Raw genomic sequence first — 22632 nt, 5'->3', positions numbered from 1 at the left:
GGCATTTTGGAAGCATTCCGTCACCTCTCAGCCGGAGGCGCCTACGCCTCCCTTGCGGCCGCCAGGGCTCGGAGCGGCGCGGGGCCCGAACGACCTCAGCGCGCCGCACGACCTTGAAGCCCGCGCTCGCCTCAGTGGCCCCTCTGCGCAGTGGGGAGACGCCGGGGCGGGGGTTGGGGGCTTCCTCCCTCCGCGTGCCCTCGGGGTCCCCGCGGCCCCCACGCCCCGCCCCACCGGAGGCGCGTCCCCGGCCCCCGCCCCGACCCCACGCCGCATTGCGCGAAGGAGCCCGCGGGCGGGAACCTGCCGGGGAACGCCACTGCGCACGCGCGCCTGCGGTCCCGCCCCGCCTCAGGGCCGCCTCTTCCCATAGGCCGGTAGCACTGTCATTTTGGCCGGCGCGCGGTCGCGATTGGCCAGGGTAGCGGCGCGCGACCGGCAGGGGGCGGGTCCAGGCGCGGCTATAAGAAGGGCGGACGGCGGCGCTCGTGCCGCTTTGCAGACGCCGCCACCCCGAAGCCGCTCGTGATCAGCCATGGTGAACCCTACCGTGTTCTTCGACATCGCCGTCGATGGCGAGCCCTTGGGCCGCGTCTCCTTCGAGGTCTGGCGGGCGGCGTGGGCGCGCCGGGTGGGCGGGGGTCGGGGCGGCGGCCGAGGGGCTCGGGCGGGCGGCCGCCAAGGAGCGCGGCGGCGCCATTTCCTGCGAGGGGCCATTTTGGGAACCGGGGGCGGCGGCAGACAAAGGCAGGGGGAGGGGCAGCCGCGCCCTTCCGGCCGCGCACGTGCTCGGACCGCGAGCCGTTGGCCACCGCGCGCACCGCGGGCCCTGCGGGTTGGCAACGCTCCTAACGGACGGCGGGCGCGGACGCCGCCCTGAGCGCTGGGCGGGCCCATCGCGGCGGCCGCGCCCCAGGGCGCCTTTCCCTCCCCGAGGCCGGGCCCCCGTGACTGGGTCTGGGGCGGGTAGGCCGTGCGGTGGGGCCGCCGCAGCCCCGGGCGCGCTCCCGGCCCGGCGGAAGCTGCAGGCGCCGCGGCCCGCCTCCCGCGCGGTGACGACGCCCTTGGGCGAGGCCGACAGCCGGAGGCCCTCCGGACCAGGCGGCGGCCCTGGGCGGAGGGAGCCGCATCCGCGCTCCCTGGCGTGGCCTGTGCCACCGCCTCTAACGCCCCCGACGCGCAGGATGCGGGGCTTCGTGCAGGTCGAGGGCGCAGGCGTCCTGTCCGCGGCGCCTGGCCGGTGGCGGGCACCTCGGCCTCGTGGGACAGGCATTTCCGTGCCAGTCGGCCTGCCCGCCTCTGAGTCACCTCCTGTCAAGGGCCCACGTGGAAACTTGGCCGAGCCGGGAGCGCGGTAACGTGTCGGGTTAGCCACGGGCTTAGTGAAACGGGATAGGAGCCGCGGATCCCTGGGCGAGAATGGCGGCAGGGCTGCCAGGAAGGAGGGCCCGCCCCTCGTTACGGTCTGGAGGGAAGTGCAGTGGCTCCCCGGGGTCCGGAGGGCAGAGAAGCGGGGTGGCTGCCCCGAGTGCCGCGGGCGTGTGGCCCTCCCGGCGGAGGGGCTTGTCAGTGCCGAGACCCGCAGGAGGGCTCCTTCCAGGCAGGGGCGCTGCTCGGTGAGGGGCCGGGAGCCGAGCCGGGCCGCTCACCTCGTCCCTTAGAGCGACGCTGACCGCCCGGAGGCGGTGGGGCCCCCCCACCGGTCACTGACAGGAGCGCCTGCCCGGCCTGGAGCAGAGGCAGCCCCGCGTCTGAAATTCCTGTTCCCCAGCTCCAGCCGAGGTTGGGGAGGCGATGGGCATGGGAGAGCTGTGAGTCTGTTGAGAAGGAGGTGTCATAACGCTGGGGAGTGCTAAGGCGCTTGCGGCAGCTTCACACTATTTAAGTCATCGCGGGTTCTGGATTTTTGGCGAGTCTTGGGTCTCCGGTTGCCTAACTCACCCCCACAGGACTTAAGGTTGTCTGGAGCGCTGCTTATTTGGGATTCAGAGTACTACGGAAGCATTCTTTTCTAGTGAGAAAATGAGTTTGGTTCAGAAGCCCCTAAGACATGGGTGGTTGGCAATAAAATATGTAAGCAAGTGTCCTTTTTCTCTTTCAGTTGTTTGCAGACCACGTTCCAAAGACTGCAGGTTAGTTCCTGAAGGTTTGATACAGGCAGCCCAACTTCAGCTGTTGTGTGTGCATACATGTGTCCTTTCTTTTCTTCTTTAATAGAAAACTTCCGTGCGCTGAGCACTGGGGAGAGAGGATTCGGTTACAAAGGCTCCTGCTTCCACAGGATCATCCCGGGATTTATGTGCCAGGTGTGACGTTCATGGGCACGATTTGGGTGCTGCTTGGGGTTGGCCGGTGCCGCTCAGACTGTCAGCATGAACCCTTGGGCTCCTTTTTGTTTCTGTAAACCTGATCAGTTTTAAGCTTGAGTTTGAAGTTTGAAGCTCACAGGCTTGGCACGTTTCCGATTATGTTGCAAAAGTGGCAGGTTTCTCTTCCTTCACTTCCAGGGCGGTGACTTCACCCGCCATAATGGCACAGGCGGCAAGTCCATCTATGGGGAGAAATTTGAGGACGAGAACTTCATCCTGAAACATACAGGCCCTGGCATCCTGTCCATGGCAAATGCTGGGCCCAACACAAACGGCTCCCAGTTTTTCATCTGCACTGCCAAGACCGAGTGGTAAGGATGGCACCCGGCAGGGCAGGCCAGGAGCACCCGCTTGGCTTCCGGCTCTCCCTGCTGCTGACATGCTGGGTAGTAGGAGAACGTGGACACCTACAAGCTCAGATGCTTGGCTCCAGGGAGCACGATCCTGTGAACAGTGGGCCAGGGCGCTTGGCTGCTGCATAGTTTGCTTCGAAGTAGTAGTATCCGGAGCAGAGTGGGTGAGTGGGTGGTTTCAGCTTAGAGCTAGTAGGTAACAGGTTGATGCCTGGTCAGGGCACATTGCCCAGGTTGCGGGCTTGTTTCACATTGGGGGTTGGTCAGCCAATTGATGTTTTGAACACTCCCTTCCACTCTAATCCATGGAAAACAGGTTTTTTAAAGTAATATTTATTTTTTTTTTTTAAATATATTTCTTTATTGATTTCAGAGAGGAAGGAAGAGGTAGAGAGAGATAGAAACATCAATGATGAGAGAGAATCATTGACTGGCTGCCTCCTGCACGCCCCCCACGGGGGATCGAGCCCGCAACCTGGGCATGTGCCCTTGGCCAGAATCGAACCTGGGACCCTTCAGTCCGCAGGCCGACGCTCTATCCACTGAGCCAAACTGGCTAGGGCTTAAAGTAATATTTTTTTTTTTTTTAAATATATTTTATTGATACTTTACAGAGAGGAAGGGAGAGGGACAGAGAGCTAGAAACATCGATCAGCTGCCTCCTGCACACCCCCCACTGGTGACGTGCCCGTAACCAAGGCACATGCCCCCGACCGGAACCGAACCCGGGACCCTCCAGTCCGCAGGCCGACGCTCTATCCACTGAGCCAAACCGGCCCTGGCTAAAGTAATATTTTTTAAAAAATATTTTATTTGGGGGGGAAGACATAGAAAATATCAGTAATGAGAATCATTGATCAGCTGCCTCCTGCACAACCCCCTACTGGGGATTGAGCCTGCAACCCAGGCATGTGCCCTTGATTGGAATCGAACCTGGGAACCTTCAGTCCGCAGGCTGACACTCTATCCACTGTGCCAAACTGGCTAGGCTAAAAGTTATTTTTTTTTTAATTGATTGCAGAGAGAGAGAGACATCAATGATGAGAATCATTGGGTATTGAGCCCATAAACCAGGCATATACCGTGTCCGGGAATCGAACCTCTGATCTCCTGATGCATAGATTGACACTGAACCACACCAGCCAGGCCTAGGCTAAAAGTCTTTTTTTTTTTTTTTTTAATCTAATTTGCATGTGGCTTATTGACTCTTCTTAGGGGTCCATTATAAACTCTTTAATTTTTTTTCCGAGAGGGAGAAAGATACAAAAATAAAAACATCAGTAATAGAGAATCATTGATCAGCTGCCTCCTGCACACCCCACAACCCAGGCATATCCCCTGACCAGGAATGGAACCTATGACCTGGTTCATAGGTGGACGCTCAACCACTGACCCATGCTTGCAAAGCTATTAGGAACTTTTGAGCCTCAGCTGGAGAGTCTTTCAATCCGTGGTGTTTCCCGTACCTCAGTGCTGGACAAGCTTCCTTCCGGTGTGCTGCTGGGTGTGCACTGTAGGCCTGTGGGGCTCTCTGCTCACCTCAATGCACAACGCAGGCTGCTTGTTCCATTTCCAGGTTGGATGGCAAGCACGTGGTCTTCGGCCAGGTGAAAGAGGGCATGGATATTGTGACGGCCATGGAGCGCTATGGGTCCAGGAATGGCAAGACCAGCAAGAAGATCACCATTGCTGACTGTGGACAGCTCTGATGAATCTGACTGGGGCTTTATCTTCCCACCTGACGGTTCCTCTGTCGCTCAGGAGAGCGCCCTTCACCCCCAGCTGCTTGGAATGTTCCATAACCTCTGTGCTCTTGCCAGTTCATTGGGTTCCATAATTTCCTTCCCCTCCCAGTCTAGCTGGATTGCAGAGTTAAGTTTATGATTATGAAATAAAAACTAAACCGTTGTCTGTCCTTGTTTGGGTTAGGGCTTCATTTTAAGCAGGAACTTGTCTTCCAAGGCAACCTTGGTATTTAATTGCACAGAGTAGTTTTTTGCTCCCCTAACCTCAGGAGGAGTAAAAGGTAAAATCAAACCAAGTGTAAAAGGTTCCATGTCAGGAGCCCTGTGCATGGGCAGAAGGAAGCCTGCCCAGTGGGGTGCCAGCCAGGAATACCACCCCCCTCGCTGGCTCCTGTAGGGGCCCTGGTTGTCCCAACAAGCACTTGTGTCCTGATGCTATTGAGGTGATGGCCAGGTGACGGGCTGCTTGGTCGCTTCCTTCTGCACAGAAGGCACTTGCCCTCCCGGAGTGAATTGGTCCCGTTTCCTCCGTGGCTGTGGAGCTCCTCACAGACTAGTCCTGGGTGTGACCACACGCTATCAAGTACCTGCCAAGCAGTAGATGCTAATGCACAAGGCTGGCTATTTGGAAAAACGAGAGAATAGCAGGTCAAGGGCAGATTGCTAGTTTACAATGGTTTTGCTTCAGGTGGTCTTGGCATGTGAAGATGACCTAGTCAGCATTGCCCAAACGGCTGAAGAGTTAACCAGATGGAGAAGAGGTTCCAGCAGAGCCTGTGTATTCAAACCTGCCTCCAGTCCGTCTGCGGGTGAGAAGGGATAGCTGGGCTCTTGGGCACCACAGGAAATCTCCAAGCTCAGTGGTGGTTTACCTATTTTTTTAATTTTTTTTTTTTTACTTTGGAGAGGAAGGGAGAGAAAATCATTGATGTGCTTGCTACCTCCTGCACACAACCCACTGGGGATTGAGCCCACAACTTGGGTATGTTGATAGCTTGATGCTCAACCACTGAGCGATGCTGGCTGGTGATCTATTTTTTTAGGACCCAGTTCATACTCTTAATTTTTTAAACTGAGTCACTGAGGTTTTAACTTTTTAAGTTTCTTACAGAGAACAGAAACATCCATCAGCTGCCTCCTGCACACCTATTGGGGATGTGCCCGCAACCAAGGTGTATGCTCTTTTTTTTTTTTAATTGATTTTTTTACAGAGAGGAAGAGAGAGGGATAGAGAGTTAGAAACATTGATGAGAAACATCGACCAGCTGCCTCCTGCACACCTCCCACTGGGGATGTGCCCGCAACCAAGGTATGTGCCCTTGACCGGAATCGAACCTGGGATCCTTCAGTCCGCAGGCTGACACTATCCACTGAGCCACACCGGTTAGGGCCCAGTTCACATTCTATACAAGAGCTGCTTACACAGGGTGCACTCTGCTTCAAGGCGTCGTAAGGACTCCATCATCACACTTGAGTGCCTAGCACATGGTGTGTGGCCAGTTTTTGAGTGGCCCCCCCGGGGTGTTTAGTGAAGCCTAGTGCCCAGCCCAGGGGAGGCCCACAAATACCGAGTGAACTGTGTGAAACTTAGACCATTTTTACTGATTTCAGAGAGGAAGGGAGAGGGAAAGAAACACGATGGGAATCACTGAGCTGCCTCCTACACACCCCCTACTGGGGATCAAGCCCACAGCCTGGGCATGTAACCTTGACCAGAACTGAACATGGGACCCTTCAGTCCACGGGCCGACGCTCTAGCCACTGAGCCAAACCAGCCAGGGTGAACATAGGCCATGTTTTTCCCCAGAATTCAGAACTTACAAACTATTGTGACACGCAGAAGCATATCGTGTGGGTCTCTACTGCTGCATTTCCAATTATCCCAAAACTTTACGACCAAGCAGCCCCCTCAGTTTCGGGGTGTGGGGAATCAGTACGGCCTGACGGTCCTCTCCAAAGTCATCTCTGCTCCATGGGGGTCGTTACCCTGCAGGGTTGTGCCTTGTCTCAAGGCCTCGCCAACCAGATCAAAGTCACTGTCTTACAACCTGGCCATCTTACAACCCGGCCACGCAGCTCAGTTAAGGGCGTCGTCCTCATACACCAAGGTTGCCGATTCAAGCTCTGGTCAGGGCACCATACAAGAATCAACCAATGAGTGCATAAATAAGTGGAACAATAACGTGGTGTTTCTGCCCTAAAATAGAATATTTTAAAAAAATACAATCCTGGGACACTAGCCAAATTGCACTACCAAAAGGAAATAGATGTTTGAAGCAATTCTTTAGAAAACTAGTAAAAGAGCCCTATTCTCTGTTGATTGCCTTTTCTGTCTCTACTTTGGCTTCCAAAAACAATTCAAAGTTCAGCAGGGACTTGGCTGGTGAGCTCAGAGGTGAGAGATTCAGCCCTTGCACCGAGAGTTCAGTTCCCAGTCAAGGGCACTTACCTGGGCTGCAGGTTGGATCCCAGCCCGTCAGGGCACCTGTAGGAGGCAACCAATTGATGTGTCTCTCACATCAATGTTTTTCTCTCCCCCCACTTCCCACCCTCCCTTTCACTCTAAAAATCAATGGCGAAGATATCCTCAGGTGAAGATTAACAACACAAGTTCACACAGGGATAACTGTGGATCCTCTCAGTATAGAAACTTTTCAAAATATGTGCCGAGAAAGTCCAACCAGAATGTTGAAATTTCTTCTTGTAAGTCTAAGAGCAGAAGGGATGATGGGTTATCATCCATGGGTGACTCCCAGCAGGGTCCTGGATCTGGGCAGGCAGTAAAGATCAACGGTGAGAGAAGAGCTGACAAGAGAACTTGGAAAAGAAAAAAGAACTTGACAATCAATGGGGTGGGCTGACCATCAGTCAGTCTTCATGTTACAAGAAGAGGCAGGAGTTAGGTGCTCCCTGACGGGATCCAATAGGAAGCACACAATTTCACTGATGAAATTAGTTTTGTGAAAAAGCACAATTCCCTGGCCGGGTGGCTCAATTGGTTGGAGCATAGTAGCGAACAACAAAAGGTTTTGGGTTTGATGCCCCAGTCAGGTCACATACCTAGACTGTGGGTTTGATTCCTGCTTAGGGCTCATATTAGAGACAACTGATAATTGTTTCTCTCTCACAGATGTTTCTCTTTCTCTCTCTCTCTCTCTCTCTCCCCCCCCCCCACTCGCCCCTCTCTCCCTTCTCCCCCGCCTCTTCCTCTCTTTATAATCAATAAAAACATATCCTCGGGTGAGAATTTTTTAAAAAGGCAAAATGCAACAAGAACCCCTCTAGAGCTATTTATAAGAAATATGGGGAACAGAGTGGAAAAAATTAAATGCCATTAGGTTGCATTCAGTAAAATCTACAATTAGAGATGAAAAGCTCAGTCCCTTCAAAAATTAAATTACAAGAAAAACAAAAAAGAGTAAAGAGAAATCTTTAGATTAAAAACAAACAAGACCTGGCTGGTATGGCTTAATGGTTGAGCATCAACCCATGAATCAAGAAGTCACCAAATTTCCGGTCAGGGCACATACCTGGGTATCAGGCTCCATCCCAGTAGGGGCTGTGCAGGAGGCAGCTGATCAATGTGTGCTCTCTCTTTCTCCCCCTCTCTCAATGAACACATTTTAAAAATATAGAGTGTTTTTAAAAAAGAAACAAAGATGCCAAAACCGGTTTGGCCCAGTGGATAGAGCGTCGGCCTGCGGACTGAAGGGTCCCAGGTTCGATTCCGGTCAGGGGCATGTACCTTGGTTGCGGGCACATCCCCAGTGGGAGGTGTGCGGGAGGCAGCTGATCGATGTTTCTCTCTCATCGATGTTTCTAACTCTCTCCCTCTCCCTTCCTCTCTGTAAAAAATCAATAAAATATATTAAAAAAAAAATATATATATATATATATATATATAAAGAAACAAAGAGATAGCAACAAAATGTAAGATAAAAATGTTACCTGGATTCTGATTCAAACAAACCAACTATAAAAAATTTATGAGACCACCAGGGAAATTTGAATACTGACATGATATACATACATTTTAAAAAAATATATTTATATTTAAATATATTTTACTGATTTTTTACAGAGAGGAAGGGAGAGGGAGTTAGAAACATGCTCTTGACCGGAATCAAACCTCCTCCCCGGCCCGGCCCTGGTCAGGGCTCATGCAGGAGAACCAATCAATGTGTTTCTCTTACATCAGTACTTTCCTCGTTCTCTTCCACTCTCTCTCTAATATCAATGGGGAAATATCATAGGGTGAGGATTTTAAATATATACTGGAGGTCCGATGCACGAAGGTTCATGCAAGAATGGGCCTTCCTTGCCCTGGCTGCTGGCACTGCCTTCGCTCTGGCCGGAGCCGCCTTTCCGCCTTCCCACGCTGCCCAGAGGCCCGGAGCTGCTGGGGCGGTGCAGAACACCTGCATCATCGCCATGGTGATGACACAAGCGACCCGCCCTGCCCCCAGGCGCTTGGCACCTACATATGCAAATTAACCCACCATCTTTCTTGGGTTAATTTGCATACTCAATTGGCTGGCGGACAAAGGTACCGTCAATTTGCATCTTTTATTAGTGTAGATATATATTAATTGAGTGTAATGACTTGGGTCAGTTTCTAGGGTCTCTGTTCTCTTCCATTGACCTATACTAGTATGCCTGTTCTTTTTTTTTTTTTAATATATTTTATTGATTTTTTACAGAGAGGAAGGGAGAGGGATAGAGAGTTAGAAACATCAATGAGAGAGAGACATCGATCAGCTGCCTCCTGCACACGCCCTACTGGGGATGTGCCCGCAACCAAGGTACATGCCCTTGACCGGAATCGAACCTGGGACTCTTGAGTCCGCAGGCCGACGCTCTATCCCCTGAGCCAAACTGGTTATAGGGCTACCCTATGTTTTTTGTTTAAGACTTCAAGGCAGAAAATACTTTCTGAAGTACCACTAATTGGTACATTATATAAAATTTACAGGTTACTTAGAAACTGACAAAGAAAAATAAGTTTAAAAATGTACAAATTACTGAATGTTAGTATCAATGAAAGACCACTAAAAATTTGAATTTTAAGCCCAAAGTGGAAAACTGATAAATTGAACTTCAAATTTGGCTAAGAGTGTGGGCCCTGAAGTCAGGCAATCTAAGTTTGTATCTCAGCTCTGCCATTTCTATCGCCTAAACCAGTGGTCGGCAAACTGCGGCTCGCAAGACACATGCAAGTCGCAAGCCACGGTTTGCCGCTCTGTTGACTAATGAGTTTGCCAACCACTGTACTAAACCAATGTTTTCTGGCAAACCATTTAATTTCTGTGGGCCTCAGGTTCCACTATTTAAAGTGGGGGTAATAAAGTTTCTGGGTCAGGAAAGCACTTAGCACAGGGCCTGCCATACAGTTAATCAAATAGTTCCGCTGTCCTAGTTCAACAATTTTAAGTGCACGTTCTCATATTCTAGCATTTCTGAAACTGGTATGCATCTCACTGTCAATGGTGTATCATGGTTAATGGGCAGTTTTTCTTTGGTAGTACGTAAAAACGGTGCACACTGGAAATGGATAGCATCTAAGACTCAAAATAATATGGTATCAATCGTGGTAAAGCTATATTCCCAGATTCTATTTTAAGAATATTCTGAACATAGGAAAAAAAAAAGATTGAGTACATAACCAATTTAAAAATTTAAATATTTCACGAGTAAAATATTTCCAACACATCACAAACAGAACAGATTTGAGACAAATTATTTTTGTAAAAAATGGTTTATCGATTCCATTTTTGTATAAAATACATGGGAGAAAGCCAGCCAATCAACACCACTGCTGCCACGAGAAAAGATACTTTTATCAAACTTCGTGTCTAAGAACGTACAAATGTTTCTCTTACCATGTCTACAGTAATTGTCTATGCTGTTCCATTTAACTTTTTAAAATTCCATATATCCCCAATATTTCTTCTGTCCTAGTTACAGTACAATGTCAGGGAGGAAGAGAGTTAAAACAATTCTCTAAGCAGTTTTCTGCTGACCCTTCTTTCCAATCAGAGACTTATGGATGTGAGGGATCACACCTAGAATGAAATAAAAAAACGAATTATTAAAAAGAACATTAAGCTAGCTGTATCTAACTACTTCAGTGCCTCAAACCAAAAAGAGCAATTATACAAAGAGTGACATTTACCTAAGTCCCCTCTCATGTCTGATCCTATTTATGTATCTATACCAAAGGGGGCCCCACCTCAAGGTCCGGGAACTCCTCTAAGACTGTATGTATAAAATGATGTGATTCTATGTGCTTTTTGGGAGAATAACCACAGCTTCAAGAGGTTCTCCCAAGATGACCCAAAAAGGGATAAGGGACACCACTTACACCTCCCCTTCACTGACCCTGACTCCCCTGATCCCCTCATAGCGACCTCCATTTATAATCAGGAAGGCCAACAGCAATCCAGCCTGAAGCGGTGACGTACGTACCCCCCCCAGCTATGGTGGCCTTGATGAGAGAGTCCAGCTCTTCATCCCCCCGGATCGCGAGCTGCAGGTGGCGGGGAGTGATGCGCTTCACTTTGAGGTCCTTGGAGGCGTTGCCCGCCAGCTCCAGCACCTGCAAAGCACCGGCGACAGCACGTCAGCCAAGGGGCGGGGCGGGGCGGGGGGTTCAGTGTGGATTGGGTTTATAGCTAAAGAGATCACTACAGCATCTGCACGTAAGACACACAGAAGGTTAGAAACCAACAGTCCATTTCCCTTTTCCTACTTTTTAATGAATTCTGGGTATCTATTGATGCTCCTCCAACAATGGATCCGGCATTAGACAGGAACATAAACATACGAACAAGTCCATCCAATGTATTTGAACACAATCATATCCTTGAGAACAGAGAGTCTGTCTTTCCTAAGTACCCTTGGAGGAGAGGTCGTAGGAATGTTCAACAATTCCAAAACCCATTCTTCCTCATATTTTTATAATGCTTGTATAGAGCTCTCGTTATTTCATTTGGCTTTTTAATATTCATCTTCTATAAGAGCACTAGAAACTTCAGCAAAAAGCTATTACTATAGGAAAAAGTAAGGCCAAGGGCTATTTTCCTCAGCCAAGATTCTAACGTGGACATTAGAAAACCATGTGGTCTATTTCTGTACAACCTCCAATGGCTACAACTTATTTCCTAGCACTTGTAGAAAAGATGAAAAATATAATTCAAAAAAATTTAGTCACCCTGGCTGGTGTGTCCAATGGTTAGTGTCCGCACATGGACCAATGTTTCTCTTTCTCTCTCCCTCCACTCTCTAAAAATGAACAGACTTTTAGTTATTTTTATTCGGAGTTTTTAACATCACTGGGCCCTATTATACTAATACGTACGCAATAAGCTAGAAGCCCTTCAGAGACCACAGGGGCATCATAAAGCCTTTGACAGACTACAAAATCACTCCACAGAGCCCCTGCATGTAAGAGCGTGGGAAGCCTTGTTGCACAGCTGAAAGAACCGGCATGCTTTAAAACCCACCGAATCCCATCTCAGTTTCCTTGGGACTCTGGCCTGGCACCAGTATCCTTTTCTTAAAAATACATTTTTATTGATTTGAGAGGAAGGGAGAGGGAGAAACATCAGTGATGAGAATCATGGATCGGCTGCCTCCTGCATGCCCCCCTAATGGGGATCGAGCCCGCAACCCAGGCATGTGCCCTGGACTTGAAATTGAGCCCGGGACCCTTGAGTCCGCAGGCTGATGCTCTATCCACTGAGCCATACCAGCCAGGGCCACCATATCTTTTGAGAGCTCCCCAAGTGACCCTAGCAGGAAGCCCTGGTTAGAACGTGATTACCTGTACTAATGACTGAATTATTTTCTATACCTGCACTAATAATGAAACCCCAAACTTACATATCTGAAAATATGTCGACTGCTTCCGATTACTGTCGAATCTTAACTTAATCAAATGTAAGTCAAAGTTCCCAAGAATCAAGAAAATGGGAGTTCAGATGGAACTTGAACATTCTGAGCCAGGGACCAGGCCTCTAGATGGGAATTAAATGTGTACCTTCTGAAAAGTCTGCAGCTAAACAAAAACTGGTGTAAGGCTGATAAGGGAGGAAGGGGAAGAGAGGTACTCAACTAGTTCCATATTGCCAAAATGAACCCCTGGTTCACCATAGAGCAAAGCTGAAACTACTGGTAATTCAACTTATTTATTTATCCCCGACCCCCCCCCCCCCCAAAAAAAAAAATCTGGATTTTTTCCTGAAGGCAATGGAAAGCCTCTGGAGAAGTGTCATTCATATATATAATCTTATTGATTTTTACTTTTATTTTTTAAATAGATTTTTATTGATTTCATAGAGAAAGGGAGAGGGAGAAATAGAAACATCAATGATGAGAGAGAATCATTGATCAGCTGCCTTCTGCAAGCCCCCTACTGGGGATCGAGCTCGCAACCCAGGCATGCGCCCTTGACTGGAATCGAACCCAGGACCTTTAAGTCTGCAGGCCGACACTCTATCCACTGAGCCAAACCAGCCAGGGCTAATTTTATTGATTTTCAGAGAGAAAGGAAGGGAGAGGGAGAGAGAAACATTGATCTGAGAGCAGAACATCGATGGGCTATCTCCTGCACGTGCTCCCTACTGGGGATTGAACCCAACACCTGGGAATGTGCCCTTACCAGAAATCGAACTCGTGACCTTGGTGTACTGATGCTCTAGCCAACTGAGCTACCTGGCCAGGGCCACCGGTAATTTAATCTTAAATGTTCAATGGGACACAAATGACCTGGATGAGGTTAATGAAATGACAGCGAAGATAATTAACATACAGGTTGAACCTAAATCTTTCTCAAGTAAAATCCCAGCTTCTGTTTCTACTGGGTTGGCCACCTCTACCACTTGACTTGCTTGGGATACAGATCATGGAGTTCATGGCCCACCACCTTTTCCTCAGGAGGGGCTAGGATGGAGAAGTGGTGGCCCAGGACCCAGTAAATAAGAACTCTTGCCCAGCCACAGCCGTGTGGCTCACTCACATTGGTTGGGCACCGAAAGGTTGCTGTTTTGATTCCTGATGGGGGCACATGCCTGGGTTTGGGGCTCCATCCCAGGTACGGGGTGTGCAGGAGCAGGCGACTGATGTTTTGCTCTCACATCAGTATTTCTCTCTATATATAAAAATCTATTTTTAAAAATCTTTTAAAAAATTCCTGGTCAGGGCACATATTTGGGTTGCATGCTTGATCCCCAGGAGGGGGCGTGCAGGAGGCAACCAATCAGATGTTCCTCTCTCATCAATGTTTCTCTCTCTTCCTCCCTCAAAAAAAAAAAAATCAATAAAGACATTAAAACACCACCACCACCACAAAAAACAACTCTTGCCCAAGTAACTGAACCTTCTCGAAATGTGAAGCTAAGCACAATATAGCTGTTATTCATAAAATCATGCACAGAACCAGAATATGTCTTCTATCAAATTTTGTATTATATTTGTGATTTTTTTTTTAAATATATTTTATTGATTTTTTTACAGAGAGGAAGGGAGAAGGAGAGAGAGTTAGAAACATCAATGAGAGAGAAACATTGATCAGCCGCCTCCTGCACACCTCCTACTGGGGATGTGCCCGCAACCAAGGTACATGCCCTTGACCGGAATCGAACCTGGGACCTTTCAGTCCGCAGGTCGATGCTCTATCCACTGAGCCAAACCAGTCAGGGCTATATTTGTGATTTTTAAAAATGTATTATCACACTGGCAAAGCTTTCCCCCACCCCAAATCTTTACTAAGAGATTATGCTGTAACTTCTACTGATTATACACTTACTTCAGAGTTCACTAATAGTATTTAAATTCCTTTGGTAGTCACTTAAAAATATGGATGGGTGACCCTTGCTCAATTTTAAGAACGAGTAAACCAAGGTTCTCTTTGAGACTTGGCACTGGTAACAGGCTGATTACCACACATCTAAAGCTGCGACCAGCGGAGCCGAAACCGGTTTGGCTCAGTGGATAGAGCGTCGGCCTGCGGACTGAAGGGTCCTGGGTTCGATTCCGGTCAAGGGCATGTACCTTGGTTGCGGGCACATCCCCAGTGGGAGGTGTGCAGGAGGCAGCTGATCGATGTTTCTCTCTCGTCGATGTTTCTAGCTCTCTATCCCTCTCCCTTCCTCTCTGTAAAATATCAATAAAATATATTTAAAAAAAAAAAAAAAAAAGCTGCGACCAGCGGGGAGCGTGCAGGAGGCAGCAGACTGATGTTTGCATCTTTCTCCCTCCCCCTTCCTCTCTCTCTAAAATCAATAAAAACATATAAAAAAAAGAGAGACTAACAAGCAGATTTGTCTTTTCTGTTTTAAACGCACGTTCCATGGTTCCAGCCTTTTCTAGGCCAGTACCTTTGGACTTCCACGTCTAACACCCCCTACGCACCTCAGCAGTGAGGTACTCCAGGATTGCGGCACTGTACACGGCCGCCGTGGCGCCGACCCTTCCGTGGCTTGTGGTGCGAGTCTTCAAATGTCTGTGGATGCGGCCCACGGGAAACTGAAAGAGACACCGTCTGAATGGGAGGGACTGAAGAGCCTTGACATCACACCACTGAGTGTAATCAAAGGCAAACAATTGAGGAAAGCGTACGTTAAAAAACTGGATTTCCCATATTAGAAGCCAAACTTACTTGGCAATTAACAGTCCTAGGGCCTGTGTGTGTGTCCTAGTAGTTAGGCCCCAACCTTCCTGCCTGCTTTTACCCTCCTGAGCAGAGAATCCAGGTCAAAGGAACACCAACCACCACAGGGCTTTCTGACTAGTGTCTGCATCAGCGGAAGGTCATCATAAGATGAAGAGAAACTGCTGTGCACCATCCACTGCACCTCCCATGTGGCCTCATAATCATATCCATGTCTTGAACCTCCAACACGTTCCTTCAGCCTCAACTCCATTCTGTGTTTCAAGAGGCGACCTGACAAGAACCAACACCATTCGGTAACACGCCGTATTAAATATGTAAGGTCTTAACCTACGTGGGTTTGATTACAGAAACTAACAGAGCATTCTCTAAGAAAACAGCCAACACCATCCTTTCCTTGTGACTCTCTGCTTTCTGGACGTGGGTACTTTCTCATTCCCCAAATACCCTGACCCCCCTGACCTGCACCCTTTACTCTTCTCTACCCATTTCTCATGGGTCCTCCTACCCTGTTCCTGGCCCCCCATTCCAACAGCTCCCTCTCCACAGGCTCCCCTCCTTCTGCACCCTTCGCTCCAAACCTCTCCACATGTCTCAGTCAAGTGCTTCCAGTTACAGCCTAGATGCCTGCTTTCCGAAGGCAACATTTACAAGCAAATCCGGAAACCCTTTCTCTCTTGTCACCTGTTCTCTCCCAAACGCCAGCACCCTTCTTGAAGACCAGGGTAACAGTTTAATGACCAAAGGTATTAGCCGCCTCCAGATGGCCCCTTCCGGAGAGGAGAGAAGGCAGGCTTTGGGATGGGCTGGAGCGGGCCCCTGCCTTGCTCCCCAATGCATCCTCAGTGGCTGGACTGTCCTCTGGCAGAGTAGGACCTCAAACACCATTCCTTCTTGGGTTGCAGATTACAGAGTTCTAATACGAACTCCAAACTCTGCTACTCCGCGGCTTTTCTGTTCCTCAGGGGTTCACCCTATCCTTGTGGTGCTTCCTTATGCTCTACTTGGAAACTCACTGATAGCGTGAACGACCAATTTTACAGAAGTGATTGGAAATCTGTAATTATTTCTATCACCTCACTTGGAAAGCGGGGCTCAAATCTACAACTTGTGGACATTTTCATGTGGATGTTTTGGTAGAACTCCAAAATGACTCCACTTAAATTCTTAAATCTTATAACATATCCTTACCACAAGCTCCTGTGTCACTTAGTTCTAAGGCTTACAGAAACCTCTGACTTTCCTCCCAACACCATACCTCTCTGCCCACTTTTTGGGAGTACATGAATGGCTCCTATTCCTATCCTTCCCACTTTCATTCAAGTATGTATTACCTTACTCCTAACACCACTGCAACAGCCTCCACCTGTCTTCCATCTCCCACTGAAATAAACTCTAATAGAAATTTACACGAGTTAAAATATAGAATGTACCCACCAAGTTTAAGTGCCTGTCCCCTTCCTGCAGAACCCCCTAGATCGTGTCAGCCTCTTGTTCAAAAACTGTCAGTGGCTCACCACTGCCAAGAGGATAAAATCCAAACCTTATCGTCTGGCCTTTGAACTTGCCTGTTTACAAACTGTCTCAATGTTCAGAATAATTCTTACTCATCCAGAAAATTTTTAATTTGTGGACTAAAGGTGCAATTATTCAAATAGAAGAAGTCTGAAAGTATTTAGTATTTTGATACAATTTATAATATAATCAGAAACATAATCTAGAAATAATAGATTTTAAGAGAGCAAAATTACCCAATTTATTTAAGACCTCTTCATAAATGTTCTAGTTTGGAAGAAGAGAATACAAATTAAACGATAATTGCTTTATGATTTAAATTTTGACCAATTAACCGCATTATTAAAGGTCAGTAGTAGTATATTTTTGTAATTAATGAAGCTTCTATGGGTTGTGAAATTACAACAGTAAAGAATTTAATAATGCATTACAATATCATAGATACATTACCTGTAGCCCAGCTCTCTGTGAGCGAGACACTGCCTTAGCCTTGGCCTTCCCACTGTCCTTACCAGCTTTGCCTCCAGCCTATGTGAAAAAAGACTCCAGGTGAAGATGCAATTTCAAAATATTCAGGAAACAAAAATTTTCTAATTTTATTTTAGTCAGTTAAAAAAAATCTAGGTGATCTCCTTCCTCAATTTTATATAAATTAATAATGATGTAAATATACATACAATATACATAGCAACAAACATGTGTTATATCACCACTTACTAATTTATTTAAAATGAGGTCAAACCTTACTTATTTAAATGAAATTGCTAAAAATTTGAACATATTTTTCAAATTTCAGACTGAAGAATCTTCATGTCAACATATAATTTCCACAAGAACAATCAGAACTTAGCTCTTCTAGGAGGAAACAAGTAAAAAAAAAAAAAAAGAAAAAAGAAAATTAAACATCCATGAATGGTGTGGCTTGGTTGGTTGAAGAATCTTACAGTACACCGAAGGTGGCGGGTTTGATGCCCCTGTCAGGGCACATATAAGAATCAACTGATGAGCCCTGCCAGTGTGGCTCAGTGGTTGAACCCCATCTATGAACCAGGTCAGGGTTCGATTCCCAGTCGGGGCACATGCAGGGGCTGTGGGCTCAATCCCCAGTGGGGGGTGTGCAGGAGGCAGCCAATCCATGATTCTCTCTCATCATTGATGTTTCTCTCTCTTTCCCTCTCTGAAATCAATAAAAATATATTTTATTTTATTTTTTAAAAGACATATTTTATTGATTTTTTACAGAGAGGAAGGGAGAGGGATAGAGTTAGAAACATTTATCAGCTGCCTCCTGCACACACCCCACTGGGGATGTGCCTGCAACTAAGGTACATGCCCTTGACTGCAATCGAACCCGGGACCATTCAGTCTGCAGGCCGACACACTATCCACTGAGCCAAACCGGTTCAGGGCAATAAAAATATATTTTTTTAAAAAATCAACCAATGAATGTGTAAACAAGTGAAACAAATCAATGTCTGTCTTTAATACCAATTTTTATAAAACTGTGTATAGTCCTCCTAAATGCATGTCTCTGTTAATTTAATGTTTATTCCTGAAAACCATATATTAAAAAAAAGAGAGAGGCTGTGACAGCAATTAGAAGCAGGAAAAGTCTAAGAATTAATTCATGTCGCTTCCTTACATTTAATTTTTTTATTTCTGAGGTCAATCAAGTAACAATATATTCTCACTTACTCCTCACGGACATCTTTGCCCTGGTATGAACATTTAAAACCGCCCTAGCTTGTCTGCTCAGGGGACAGAGCGTCCGCCTGCAGACCGAAGGGTCCCGGGTTCGATTCTGGCCAAGGGCACAGGCCCAGGTTGGAGCTGGATCCCCAGGGGTGTGTGTGTGTGGGGGGGGGGGGGGCGTGCAGGAGCCAGTGGATCAATGATTCTCTCTCTCTCCTTCTCCCTTCCTCTCTGGAATCAATAAAAATTACATTAAACAACAACAAAACAAAACAAAAAAAAACCTCTCACCTGGTGCACGGTCTAAAATGCTACTCACAAAAAAAATAATAATAATAGCCGAAACCGGTTTGGCTCTGGATAGAGCGTCGGCCTGCGGACTGAAGGGTCCCAGGTTCGATTCCGGTCAAGGGCATGTACCTTGGTTGCAGGCACATCCCCAGTGGGAGGTGTGCAGGAGGCAGCTGATGGATGTTTCTCTCTCATCGGTGTTTCTGACTCTCTATCCCTCTCCCTTCCTCTCTGTAAAAAATCAATAAAATATATTTTTAAAAAATAAAATAATAATAATAAAATAAAATGCTACTCACTGCCTATGAATCGTAAACTAAGAACTATCAGGAACTAAAAGCCACCACTGGCAAAGCAGCGCCGGCGTCCCCACCTACCCCTAAGCCATTTCTCCCTACCGCTGAGTCCACCGTGTCTACCTCCGTGCCTTTTAAGAAGGCGGATACATATAATAAAACAAAACAAAAACAAAAAAAAACAAAAAAAGAAGGCGGATACAAATCCAGTTGAGAGACCTGATCCGCTCAATGGCTATTTCCAAGGTGTGGCGAGCTCGGATACACTTGGGACTGACGGAAATCAGACCTGAATCTGAACGTCCGTGCCGCCCGGGACACAAACGCGAGTGCCGGACTTTATTTTCATCCTCCGAGGACGCGCTCACCGATCTCAGAGGACGGAGAGGGGACCATCGGTCCGCGTGCGCCCGACAGGGGGTCGGATCCGCAACCTCTCGGTGCCCGGGACACGCTCCGACCAGCCAGCGACGGCGGCCGGGGCAGGCACGGTCCGTTTTTCAGGGCGACCACCGGATCGGGACTAAGCGGGGCTCTGCACTCGGTAGGACTCTCCCACACTAACGGACGCGGCTGACTTCCGCTCAAGTTTAAAAATCCTACGGGCTCGATGACAACTCAGTGCCGCCGGTATTTTTAGCTGCCGGGAAAGGGACACCGGTGCACGGCACTCCGCTGGTGCGCGCGTGACCCCGGGAGCACCGGCGGGGGCCCGGCGGCCGGACCTGCGCCTCACGCGCCCGCGGAAGGGCTGCGGCCCCGGGGCCGCAAGGCCCTCGGATGAGTTGGGGACCCGCGCGTCCCCACGGAGCGCTGCGTCCCAGCCGCACGGCGCGCCACTTCGCACTCAGACGCGCTCACCGACGGCGGAGGTGCAGCCGCCCGCTCAGGCCGCCCGGCCTCGGCACGCCCGCCGCCTCCCGCCCGCCCCGCCGCCGCTCCCGCCCTCACCATAGTCTCGGCCGCTCCCGCCCTCGCTCCCGCCGAGCCGCCGCCGCTGCTCCCGCAGCACCGACCGCCGCCGTCGCCGCCGCCGGAGCCCGGACAATAACCGGGGCCCGCCTCGCGCCGCCCCGACCAATGGCCGCTCGCTTTGCTAGTTTGAACCTCGGCGGCCGCCCAATCGCACGTCTCCTTCTATCCAGACCCCGCCCCCCCGGCACCTCCTCCCTAACGGCTGTTTGTTTTTGCACACGGCACGTGGGGGCGGGGCCTCCAGCCTCCACTGGGACGTGCCAGTGAGCGAGTAGGGGCGGGGCCTCGCGCCGCTCTCCGCCTGTGTCCGTGGCAGAGCCTGATGAGCGGAGCGATGGACCAGTGAGGGTGCACGGTGGGTGGATATTAGCCAATGAGAACATCGCCCGCGAGCGAGGGAGGCGGGCCTCAGGAAACCACAGCGGGATTAGCCAACGAGAAGCGACTGGAGGGCGGCGGCGGTTTTCCCGCGCATTCGCGGAGTCCGCTCTCCCGCTCTGAACTTTTTGGAAGGGAGAGGCGGTGGGCGTCGCTTCTGCCCGCGGGGTTTCCGACTCCCGGGGCGTGTACTTGTTCGCGGGGCTCGTGTCGCGGCGGACGCTGACCCCGGCCGGCGTGTCACAGGTCTCACCAGGTGGGCGGCCCTGCCCCACGGTGTGAAGGACCCTCTGGCAGGAGGGAAGGTAACGGGGGCCGAGGTGGGGAAGGAGGCCCCGAACCGGCGGCGTGGGGGGCCCCTAAGGAGCCTGGAAGTTAACGGACTGCGCCCGCGCCTCTTTTCCCGTCTGAGCGACCTGCCGGGATGTCCCTGGGAGCCTTTCCCCGGGCACGGGGAAGCAGACGCGCGGGGCGGGGGGTGTCATGGCGCAGGCCCCGCAGTGCCGTCCCGGCCACCACGTGCGCTCGCACTCAGCTCCGCGCTGCGAGCCGTGGCCCCTTCTCTCCCGGTCGCGGCCCGCCCCGTCCTTCCCTCCTCGACCCCCCTCTTCGGGAACACAGCTCTCTGTGGTGTGCTTTCCTCGACCTGGTTGACCCGGACGCCATCCACATCCCCCGAAGGCGCCGCGTGTCCTGGCCCCGCGCACCGCGTGCTCCGGCGCCCTTGGTTTGCCTTTGCGGGGAACGGCCCCCATTGCAGCTTGTCGCCTGCTGACCGCGTCACCCTTCAGGTGTCGGCGAAGACGTCCTCCCTTCCGGCCTCCCGACCTCCCGGCACCTTCACCTGGGTGGGGTGCGGGGCCCCAGGGACCTGCCACCTCGGCTCTCACCGCCCGGATTGCACTGGTTTCCCTCACACGGCGTCGTTGTCAGGCTTGGGACAGTGCGAGGCACCCGGAAAAGTCACTTGGCAAAGGAAGGGAAACTATGACATTCTTTTTTCTTTTTTAAAAAATATATTTTATTGGTTTTTTACAGAGAGGAAGGGAGAGGAATAGAGAGCTAGAAACATCGATGAGAGAGAAACATCCATCAGCTGCCTCCTGCACACCTCCCACTGGGGTTGTGCCCGCAACCAAGGTACATGCCCTTGACCGGAATCGAACCCGGGACCCTCAGTCCGCAGGCCGATGCTCTATCCACTGAGCCAAACCAGTCAGGGCTTAATGTGTTTTTATTGATTTCAGAGAGGGAAGGAGAGATAGAAACATCAATGATCTGAGATAATAATTCAGGCGTCCTCAAACTAGGGCCCGTGGGCCACATGCGGCCCGCCGAGGACATGGATCCGGCCCGCCGGGTGCCGCTGCCTGTCCTGCTTAGCAGCCGACTCGTCCCGGGCCTGCAGTGCGCATAGGAATTTGTTCATAGTTTTTTTTTTAAACTATAGTCCGGCCCTCCAACGGTCTGAGGGACAGGGAACTGGCCCCCTGTTTAAAAAGTTTGAGGACCCCTGTAATAATTGATCAGCTGCCTCCTGCATGCCCCACACTGGGGACTGAGCCCAAAACCTGGGCATGTGCCCTGATGGAATCAAACCGTGACCTCCTGGTTGATAGGTCAGTGCTCACACCACTGAGCTGGGCTATACTCTCTTTTTTAATTTTTTAAAAATTGATTTCAGAGAGAGGAAGGGAGAGGGAGAGAAGGATAGAAACATCAATAATGAGAGAGAATCATTGATCTGCTGCTTCCTGCATGCCCCTTCCAGGGGATCGAGTCCACAACCCAGGGATGTGCCCTGATTGAGAACTGAACCATGACTTCCTGGTTCATGGGTCAATGCTCAAACATTGAGCCACACTGGTAGGCAAGATTTATACTCTTAAAACTACTAAACATTGTTGGAAAAACTAAAGATCTATGAGAATCACAGCTTGCTGCTTTGTAGAAATTGACAAGACCATCCTAAAATTCATGTGGGAATGCAAGAGAACCAGAATAGCAAAAATAATCTTGAAAAATAAGTTGGAGGATGCACACTTCTCAATTTCAAAACTACAAAGTTACAGTAATCAAGATAGTCTAAGGCATAAGGATAGACATAGACCAAATGGAATATATTAGAGCCCTATGGTCATTTGATATTTGACAAGGATGTCAAAAGTCAATGAGAGTCCTGGCTGGGTAGATCAGTTGGTTAAAGAGTCGTCTAAAATGCTGAAGTTGCCCTGGTCGGTTTGGCTCAGTGGATAGAGCGTCGGCCTGCGGACTGAAGGGTCCCGGGTTCGATTCCGGTCAAGGGCATGTACCTTGGTTGCGGGCACATACCCAGTAGGGGGCGTGCAG

At 49.7% G+C, this 22632-nt stretch overlaps 2 protein-coding genes across 2 annotated transcripts; one reads left to right on the top strand and one right to left on the bottom strand.

Annotated features, from left to right (window-relative positions):
• Positions 1-260: 260 nt before the first annotated feature.
• On the top strand, positions 261-4637 carry PPIA (peptidylprolyl isomerase A). The gene is made up of 5 exons (XM_080666304.1): positions 261-604; positions 2102-2132; positions 2218-2306; positions 2508-2680; positions 4299-4637. The coding sequence occupies exons 1-5, from the start codon at positions 536-538 to the stop codon at positions 4429-4431; spliced, it is 495 nt and encodes a 164-aa protein (XP_080522430.1). The 5' UTR covers positions 261-535; the 3' UTR covers positions 4432-4637.
• A 5422-nt stretch (positions 4638-10059) lies between these two features.
• On the bottom strand, positions 10060-20094 carry H2AZ2 (H2A.Z variant histone 2). The gene is made up of 5 exons (XM_080666351.1): positions 19882-20094; positions 17102-17179; positions 14878-14991; positions 10933-11062; positions 10060-10529 (listed from the first exon to the last, which is right to left on the bottom strand). The coding sequence occupies exons 1-5, from the start codon at positions 19882-19884 to the stop codon at positions 10468-10470; spliced, it is 387 nt and encodes a 128-aa protein (XP_080522477.1). The 5' UTR covers positions 19885-20094; the 3' UTR covers positions 10060-10467.
• Positions 20095-22632: the final 2538 nt, after the last annotated feature.

Source organism: Plecotus auritus (assembly GCF_963455305.1).
Source record: "Plecotus auritus genome assembly, chromosome: 4".
Classification (NCBI taxonomy): Eukaryota; Metazoa; Chordata; class Mammalia; order Chiroptera; family Vespertilionidae; genus Plecotus; species Plecotus auritus.
This window is presented reverse-complemented; position numbering and strand designations above follow the sequence as displayed.